This window comes from Camellia sinensis, chromosome 12 (genome assembly GCF_055761805.1).
Source record: "Camellia sinensis isolate YWXY chromosome 12, ASM5576180v1, whole genome shotgun sequence".
Lineage (NCBI taxonomy): Eukaryota > Viridiplantae > Streptophyta > Magnoliopsida > Ericales > Theaceae > Camellia > Camellia sinensis.
The window spans coordinates 58,932,760-58,942,831 of record NC_138972.1 but is presented as its reverse complement, the minus strand read 5'-3'; the positions used below and the strand labels follow the sequence as shown (position 1 = coordinate 58,942,831).

Here is a 10,072-nt window from a genome sequence, read left to right as displayed (position 1 = left end):
TTTTTAAGGTGTATTTAGTTTATAAATTTGAGAAAAGATTTAAAAAAATATATATATATATATATATATAATGTGAATGAAATATAACTATGACTTATGTTTTACACATCTTTCATATTTCTTTTTTCAAATTGTTTTCAAAATCTATCAACCAAAAATAGCCTTAGTATTTTTGGCATACACAAAGACAATCCATAATTAAAGCTAGAGAAGAAAGAAAGAAAAAAAAAAAAATCAATACTCAACCATCCAATCCAACGGGTTGTGAGTTGACCCGCCAGTCAACTCATCAAATCAACTCAGCACCTAGTTAGTCCAAAAAAAATCTCAACTGAAAGGAGGGAAACTAACGGCTTATCCTTCAAATCTGAAAATTCTCTCTCTCATCTACATATCTATCCACCTATCTATATCTATGTACACATATATATCCCTAAACTGTAGAGTAATCTCTCTCTCTCTCTCTCTATACTAAATGGCGCTCTCTCTGCCAAAACCCTTCTTAGAGTCCGCAGAAACAGAGTTTTCTGGTTTAATGGAGACCCAAATTGGAACCCAAGGCTTGAAGAAACAAATTCTCAAGAGGGGAACTTCATGGAAAACTCCATGTGTGGGTGACGAAGTCCAAGGTACGAATTTGAAATTTTTACCCTTTTCTTCTTCTCCTAGTTGCCTCCAACTGTTTGCTAAATTGTGCCAATAGAGGCTTTCTTTTCTTCAAAAATGAAGAATTATTACTAAAATTGTATTGGGTGTTTTTTGTTTCAGTCCATTACAGTGTTTGTGTTCAGGACAGGGCGTATTTCGATTCAACTCGTGACAGAGGAACTTCTTTCGGGTTCAAATTAGGCCAATGTATGTTCTTCAATTCAAACTTCCATTCTTCTTTCTCACTTGTGTTCATATTTATTTCTTCCAATTTCTATTTAATTCTCTGCTGCTGTTCTTGAGCTTTTTTTTGAACAAGATGAATGTTATTTATCGCCACATTTTTTTTACATCCTAAGTGTGGCCATGCAACAAACTCCATGTATGTATGTATGTAGGTTTTATCAATATAAGTGAAGCGTTTGGGTGAAATTTATCAGCCACTTTTAATAGGGTTAACTCCCAAAACTCACTTTAGCCCTCGTACCTATAAACACATACATTTTGACCCTCTCAACTATAAAAATCACACAAATGCTCATTTTGGAGGGTGTGGAAGTGATTATAGTTGAAAAGGTCAAAATACATTAGTTCATAGATGAAAGGGATAAAGTGATATTGACTAATACTTAAGGAAGTTTGGTGTAATTAACTCTTTTAATAACGGTTAATATGAATTAATGTGAAGAACTAAGTTTTGAAAATAATGAGAATTATGGGTATGTTTGGTTTGCATTTAGGAGATGAGTTTTAGAAAAAAAAATTTTAAAAAATTGTTTGGTTTGAGTTTTTCTCAAAAAATTTTCAAAATCACTTTCTCTCTCTTACACATCAATCAATCACTTTTTCTCTCTCCTCTCTCCTTCTCAATTACTTTTTCTCTCACACACATCTACTCAAATTCTCTCAAAATATCAAATTATCCCAAACTCCCAAAAAAACAACTCTCCCAAAATATACAACCAAACAAACCAAAAAAATTTCTAAACTCTCTCCCCAAATTTTTTTTCAAAAAGAACTCTCCCAAAAACAAACCAAACAAGCCCATTGTCTTTTTTTTATTTGGAGTGGATATGATGAAGTTAGGAATCATTTAATTTTTGGACACGGTGTTTGTGATGTATGCCTTTTTTGTTTTTTTATTAAACATTAATTATTAATTTTTCAAAAAAAAAAAATGTTAAGAAATGGTTAGTTCTCATCTTAGAACAAAGTATTGCTTTTGAAGTTTTAAGGTTCCAAGTCTGAAATTGGTTACTTTCCAAAATGGGTTCCAATGCTCAATTACGATAAGGATTGGAGAGAAACGTCTTGGTTATAAACCATACTTTCTCTTTAAGCTGTGCATTATGCTTCTTGTGATAGTTCATCCCTTGGATATCAGGTGAAGTTATCAAAGGACTGGATGAAGCTATAGCCACCATGAAGAAAGGTGAAAGAGCGATTTTCACAGTCCCACCAAGTTTGGCTTATGGGGAGTTTGGTTCTCCACCTTTGATCCCTCCAAATTCGACACTTGTTTTTGATGTGGAGATGCTATCATGGAACACCATCAGGGATTTAACTGGTGATGGAGGAATACTGAAGAAAATAGTGAGGCAGGGTGAAGGATGGGCTACTCCCAACGATGCTGATGAAGTTTTAAGTAATGTCGTCAAGTTTATGATATTCTGTTAGATTGGCTTCACTGCACTATTGTTTTCCTTCTAATTATCTTTTCAAGAAAAGATTAAAGAACAATTTTCTAAGTGACAATTACCAATGTCCATTGGAAATGTTAAAAGATTGCATTTAGGTACGTATGTTCAGTTGATATCTTGCCACTTAAACATGTCAGGCTTATTTAACAACCTTTTCTTCCCCTTCTTACCATTTGTCTAGTGATTTTCCTTCTACAACTATTCTTTCTATTTCTTCAAATTTGATTTTACTGATGTTATCGTTGTTAACTATTTCATTTCCAATATTTGTAAAGACCGTGGAAGACAGGGAAAAAAATATGAACGAGGGTTAGTTAAATGCATCAGTTTGTGAGACTGGTCAGAATTTAGTGATAGCACTTTTCTTTTCTTTTCTTTTATTTTCTTTGTGTGTGTGTGTGTGTGTGTTTGTGTGTGCATGGGATGGGGAAGAGTGTATTCATTAATCAAATCATGTTGATATGGTTTTATATTATAACAATGTGGTTTTCCTTTCTCTGTAGTCAAGTACAATGCAAGGCTTGAGAATGGAACAGTTTTCTCTGAATCTCATAAGGGTGTCACATTTTGTTTAAATGATGGTAAGTTAAACTTACTGTATCTTCTCTAGTATTTCTCCAAACCTTGGTATGCCATCTTTCTAGAAATTTTTTTTAATATAATTAGGTTTAATGTGCAAAGAAAATTTAATGTATTTAAAATGTTTTATTGTGACAAGGTCATCTCTGTCCTGCATTGAGCGCAGCAGTGAAGACTATGAGAAAGGGTGAGAAAGCAGAGCTATTAGTGAAGTCCTCTTGTAAGTTGATGCAGTTTTCACCTCTAGTGCAAGAAGATGAAATTGTTTCCCTCTTTCTAGTGAGAATGATGGACTATCTTCGCTCCTTCTTTATAGATGGAATTAGACAAATTGGAAATGGTGATACCAGAATCGATGATGACATTCCATCCTATTCAAAGTTAACAATCCATGTTGAGTTGGTATCTTGGAGAAGTGTCATTGACGTCACTGGGGATAAGAAGGTCCTTAAAAAGATATTGAATGTGGGAGAAGGCTTTGACCGTCCAAATGAAGGATCACTTGCAAAAGGTTACTTCCATTAAGTGTTTTAATTGGCCTTAGCATCCTTCTAATTTCTAAAAATCAAATGATCTTTCAAGTTTCTCTTTCTTGAAATCGTCTTCAACCTTTTTGAAACCCTTCTTAAATTTCTGCTTTTGCAGTGATCTACATTGGTAAACTTCAGGATGGAAGTGTTTTTGAGAGGAAAGGGTCCAATGAAGAACCTTTTGAGTATATTTGTTTTGAAGGTAGTTTCTGATCTTTGCATTCTCTTCTATCCCACTATAAGCAATCTTTTCCCTGGTCATATGTTTAGTTAGTTAGTTAGTTTTTTTTTTTTTTTTTTTTTTTTTTTTTTTTTAACATTTTTTTCCTTCTAATTACAATTTCAGAGCAAATTAATGAGGGTTTGGATAGAGCAATAATGACCATGAGAAAAGGAGAAAAAGCAACAGTGACGATCAGCTCTGACTATGAAGCTGCAGGAATGGTCTCTGCAGATTCAGTGCTTCTTTACGAAGTTGAGTTGATTGACTTTACCAAGGTGGATTGATTTTTCTAAGATTTTCAGTTCCTAAATTTCTTTAATTCCCTTTCAGAATTGGAGTAGCTGAAATATTTGGACTTTTTTTTTGTTGCTTTCTTTGTTACTTTGGCTTGTGATTTCTTATCAGGATTAAGAAGTAAAACAATTCCAGTGGTGTTTTATGATTTATCTCTAGTGTGCTTCGTAGCTGAAATATTTGGATTTTTTTTTGTTTTTATTTTTTGCTTTCTTTGTTACTTTGGCTTGTGATTTCTTATCAGGATTTAGAAGTAAACCAAATCCGGTGGTGTTTTATGATTTATCTCTAGTGTGCTTCTTTTGTGAAAGGCTCTTATTAAATGTGAAAATGAATCACTCCTATGAAATTCTGCTATTGATGATATGGCAATCTCCTTGAAAACTGCACTAAAATTCGTGCTAAATTAGTTTTCATTGGAATGCTTGGAATCTTACAGAGACTTCATAAGGATCTGAACAAGTGCCACAGAGTTTTCTGCAAAAGCTATTCTAGATGTCAATCGTATGATACCATTACAAGAGCTTGCTATCTACTTAGACATCTTTAAATTTATGGAGACGCTAGAGCGCTTAAAAAGGATAATTATCAATTCTCCCTCCTCCCTTAGAATAAAAAAACATGCATATCAAGTAAGGGTTGGCATTGGACTGGGCCACAAAAACGGTGCCCACCAACCCACCACAGGCCAAAACCATAGGCCCAAGCCCTGTCTTATGGGCTTGACCCAGATGGGCCAACGGGCCAGGCTGGAGGGCCCCTCTGGGCCTAGCCCAAGCCTTATACACATTACTAACTCTAGCAACACAAATTTGCAATATATTGATTAGTACCATTACTACTTCAACATTCATTCTTACTCTTTTTATTTGTCCGAATAGAAAATGTGCTTTTATGACTGGGTGAACATCATTTAACTTTCTTTGTTTTTGTCATTTCTGTTTTGAGTATAGGAAAAACCATTTTGGAAGATGGACACCCAAGAGAAAATAGAAGCTTGTGAGAGGAAGAAACACGAAGGAAATGCACTGTTCAAGGCTGGGAAAGTTCGCCGTGCCTCTAAAAAATACGAGAAGGAATTCTATCTATTATAAGAAAATTTGAATTGCTAGAGGATTTATTTATTTGCATGAATATTTTTTTTAGTGTTTTTGTGGACCTAAAATGTTTTCTTAACTACCTTTTGCAGGCTTCAAAGTATGTGGAGTTTGATCACTCTTTTAGTGATGATGAGAAGTGCCACGCAAATGCTTTGCGGTTGTCATGCAATTTGAATAATGCAGCTTGTAAACTTAAACTTGGAGAGTATCGTGAAGCTTCAACTTTATGCACAAAGGTTTTTCACACCTTGTCTCTGTAAATAGGCACTCCGTGTGTGTGCGCATGTGTGTGAGTTTATGACAGCATACCAGTTTTCACATGTTTGCAGATAGAACTAAAATCAAATTAGAGGAGGTGTAAACTTTGCCATTAGAGGAGGCATAACTTTTCCATAGTATTAAGACTGATTGGTACCCGTTATGTATGGTCTACTAACAGAATTAGATGGCCTTTGATGAGTTTCTTTGGGCAATCAATACATAGAGGCAACCCCTGTTGGCGTTTATGGAGCTTGATAGTACTGGGCACTGGGCCCTCAATCCAATAAGTGTGTGTGTGTGTGTGTGTGGTGGTGGGGGGTCTCCCCCGAGGTTTGGTAATTGTTGATGTAACTCTAGCGCTATATATTGCTGCTTTCTGTAGAAGCCGCATTGTATTTTCTTTTCATTCTTTCTGATATAATGAAACTAGCGTGAGTCCTAGACGTAGGCAATCTTATATCTCTATGTCATTCTTGTGTGTGATTGATTGTTTTCTTTTTCAATTGTTTGTGTTTGGGTTCTTTCTCAACAACCCCATCCACTACCAATCGTGCAATGTGGGCCAGATATGCATGAGATTTATGGATTGTATCTTAGAGTTGTCTTTGACCGTTAGATGTTACACGAAGAGAGGAGAATACAACTTTTGAACAACCACTTGTCCTGTCTCCCAGCCTCACAAGCTATATTCTTTCCCTTACTTAATTTGCTTCATTATTAATGATGTTCACATATTTCTTGAGTTTTTGATAATTCATTATTATTTTTGACAGTTTGATCCCTACTGTTGAATTATTTCTTGAATGTTTTGATAGTCTCTACCTTTAGTTACACCAACACAATCTAGGCACAAAAGCTTGGAAATGGCCTAAATTCGTTTTCAAGGGGAGGATTGGCCTAAACTTGGGTCCATGTCAAGGATATTAACTTTGCTCCTATGAACTCATCAATATACACACAAATATTACATGATCAAAATCTTATAGATATATAATCTAAGTGCTCTTTGCCTAAATAACATATAGTCTTCCTTGGTTTTGTTATGTTTCCTTGGCTGGGTGAAAAGAATTACCCACATTATTATTATTATTATTATTATTATTATTATTATTATTATTATTTTGTAACAGGTTTTAGAAGTTGATCCAATGAATGTCAAAGCTCTCTTTAGACGATCTCAAGCATATCTAAGAACATCTGAGTTAGAAAAAGCTGAAGCTGATATTAAACAAGCTCTAACAATCGATCCAAACAACAGGTATGTATTCAATTGGTGATGCAGCATAATTGATTAGATACTGTAGTGATATTTAGAATTACATTTTTTAAATCAAGATCTTCTAGTTTTTCCCCAACTTGTTTTTGAACTACCATACCAGAGAAGTAAAACTTGAGTACAAGGAGCTCAAAGACAAGCAAAGGGAATATATGAGATATGAAGCTGGAATTTTCAGCAACATGCTTTCAAGGATGGGTTAGCAACGTACTTTCAAGAGTAGTATTCGTGCTTCACAGGATCTATCTCTTTAACTTTGATCATGTGGTAGAGAAGGGACTTGAGACAAAGGGACAAGGGAGACTGGCACAAAGGATTCGGTTTGTTTCAAAGATGGGTTTCAAATGTTTTTACTTAACACACCGATTGATTCTCATTGTTTCTATTACAAATATTGTTGTTTGGGCATTGTTGTTGTTGTTTTGGTCATGGTAGCAGGCGCATCCTAACTACTTTTGGGTGATGTTTCAAATGGTGGCTTTTGACATTTAAATTTTAATTTAATAACAATTGCTTAATTTTTGAAATGGTAAAATTTTAATTTAATTTAATTTTTTTGACTTTTTAAGATACAAAATTACTATTAAAATTTTAATTTTTTTTAATTGGTAATATTTTTGAGGGTCCTTTTTTTGATAAATCCTCTTTCTAAGTGTTTTATTCCATCTAATCCATATTTTTTTTGAGTATTCGATTAAGTCCTATTTAATGTAATATGACCACATAATCCTTTCTAATTTTTTGGACATGTTTCTATTTCGAAACTAATATATAACAGTAGTCCCTCATTTAATGGAGAAAATATCTCTCTCATTCTAAGAAGAAAATATTTCTCTTATTCCATGGAGAAAATCTCTCTATTATTCTAATGAGAAAATCTCTCATGCATTCTATGGAGAAAATCTCAAATTATGAATTTTGAACCTTTTATAATTTGATAATTTTAAAAATAATGCAACAAAAAATCTAAATGAAAATGAAAATATAATGTGAATGTTCATAGTAAATAACAAATATACAACTAACTTTTGAAAAAATAAAAAAAAATACTAAAGTACAATGTGAATGTTTACAATAAACCATAAACATACAACTAACCTTCGAAAAAATAAAATTCATACCAAAACACTGTCACGTCCCAAGATTTGGACAATTAAATATTAAATTGGGACTAAATCCCAATCAATATTTTATCATCCAAATCCTAAGGGTGAAACAAAATCGAAATGTTTTCGTCTCAATTTGATTTAAGTAAAAATAAAAAAATAAAAAATAAATTAAATAAATAAATAAATTACAAGGGATAAAAAAAAAAAATTACAAACGCCAACGAAACTATCCATCATAAATTCATAACTATCCAATTCCTCCAACATTAAAGTAGCAACAAATAATCAAAACAACTTAAATAATGTAAAGTTAGAAAATAACCCACAATGCCAAATTATCAAAATACAAAGATCATAAAATAAATAAACAAACTAATATCAATCCCAAACTCCAGAAACAAAAGAAATCCGAGAGACATGTCCTACAAACGTAGTTATTTCTCTTTATCACCGTAGTCCAACTAATCCTGCAAAGAAAGCTCAACTACGCTCAAACAAAACACATTCGAGATGCCAAGAGACAAAACGGGTCAGTAAACAAGTATACTGGTATGAGTACAAGATTTGACACCCACGTGTCCATCACAAACAAAAGTGCATTTAATTCTTGTTATGGGACAACACAAGTAGTTCCACCCGCACCGAGACAAAGGGTAGTTTCCCGAGATACGATGGCATTTAGTTTATTATCCGTGCACAACTAAATATAAATTGAGTATAAAAAAAAAAAAAAAAATATGGTGGGTTAGTCTTGCATAAAAAGTTAGTAAGTCTCACCATTCTGCAAAACGATAAAGTTAGTATAATTTAATCATAAGTATATTACCGAAGAAGTATAAAAATACACCGCTTCATCCTTAAATCATTCGCACTGACCAAAACTCAAAAAATAAAAGTTGCGCATAATCAAATTTCCTAAAGGATAGCTGTAGACACCCCATTTTTGACCGCCCTTAAGACTTAAGACACTACTGATGGTTTACTTGGTAGAGAAAGTTGAGTAGGGCAAAGGTTCGATTTCTTCGGTAAGAGGAGAGTCAAACCCTAACCTCACACCCATTTCTTGATCAAAAGATTTTAGATCTTAAAACCCTCTCGTTCGAAATATTTTTGAAATAAAGTTCCTACAATGTCTCAAGGCTCACATTTTGTTAAATGTCGCGCTTTTCGGTAAACCGAGCCAGGTCAAAGTGGAAATGAATGAAAGAGAGATGCAATCTTTGAAAAATCTTTCAAAACACCTTGCTTAGGGGTTTGAAGTTGAGGAAAATAGGAGAAAAGGGGAGAAATCTAGTTGGGGAAGAAAATGGGCACGAACCGTTAAGAGAGAGTCGAGAAGCCCTCGCTGAATTGGATCTATTCATTTGTACACTTGGATTTAAGATATGAGGCCGTTACCGTTGGAAAGAAGACTTCCGGGGCTTCATTTTACACTCAAGAATCTCCCAAAGCCAAGTCCGGACGGGGGAGATACGGTTGGTTGAAGTAGGGCATCAATCCGGTTGGACCGAATCTGCGTGGCTTTACCAAAACAGGCATAACTTTTTGCACATTTGGAATTTTAATGCAAGGCTGGCGCCATTGGAAAGCTAACTTATGGGGCTTCATTTTGGACACTAGCCGACCACCTTGGACCTTTTGACCTGCTGGGCCAACCAGGGCAAGTGGTCGGCCGACCACTTGAACTGGTCGGCCAGCTCCCACCTTTTTTGTCTCCCTGAATGCTTTCCAGCTGTGCCAGCTGGGAGGCACACGCTGCATCCTCCATGGAGGATCTTCACTCTTGGTTCTAAGCTTCTAGGAGAAGCTTTGGACCCTTGGCTCTATAAAGGAAGGCCTCTCATTCCTTTGCAAGGGTTCATAAATTGTCGAGAGGCATACACCATATCTCCCTTTGTGTCTCTCCGTTTTAGCTTCAAAAAGTGAAGTTCTTGCCCTCCTTTGCACACCACCTCACAACCACACACCTCCAACACCAACCTAAGGTCCCTGGAGCTTGTTTTCAGAGGCTAAGGGGTTGTTGTTTTGGTCCAGAAGCTGCTGGTCCTTTTGGCTACAAGGGTAACACTCTATTTCCCTCTTTTTGGCATTGTTTTGTTCCATCTCTTCCCCTAATTTGCAAGCATATTTGGGCTTTGTCATAAACTGAAAAAAGTCTTATTTTGAGCTTCTTAACATGTTTATTTAAGGTCATTTTTCTGTTGGGGGTCATCAACCCCCTTGCATGCTTGTTTTCACCTTGTTTTTAGCCATGCACTTAAGCCTTTGCATTGGCCTTTGTTAGGCCTCTTAGCCACTGAAATCTAGTGTATTTTCAGCAGCTAGCATGCTATTTTGAGCACCAAAAGCAGA

The 10,072-nt window shown here is 35.0% G+C and overlaps 1 protein-coding gene across 3 annotated transcripts; it reads left to right on the top strand.

Moving 5' to 3' along the window:
- Positions 1–423: 423 nt before the first annotated feature.
- On the top strand, positions 424–7,138 carry LOC114313311 (70 kDa peptidyl-prolyl isomerase). Of its 3 annotated transcripts, none has more exons than XM_082898697.1 (12): positions 424–629; positions 769–855; positions 2,033–2,293; positions 2,852–2,929; positions 3,067–3,147; positions 3,244–3,438; positions 3,573–3,659; positions 3,804–3,955; positions 4,928–5,051; positions 5,165–5,310; positions 6,466–6,593; positions 6,680–6,716. In XM_082898697.1, the coding sequence occupies exons 1-12, from the start codon at positions 476–478 to the stop codon at positions 6,699–6,701; spliced, it is 1,515 nt and encodes a 504-aa protein (XP_082754823.1). In that variant the 5' UTR covers positions 424–475; the 3' UTR covers positions 6,702–6,716. The 3 variants fall into 3 exon arrangements, with proteins under 3 accessions (XP_082754823.1, XP_082754825.1, XP_082754822.1); XM_082898696.1 differs by having other exon boundaries at positions 426–629; positions 6,715–7,138; XM_082898699.1 differs by lacking the exon at positions 2,033–2,293 and having other exon boundaries at positions 425–629; positions 6,715–7,138.
- The last annotated feature ends 2,934 nt before the right edge of the window (positions 7,139–10,072 follow it).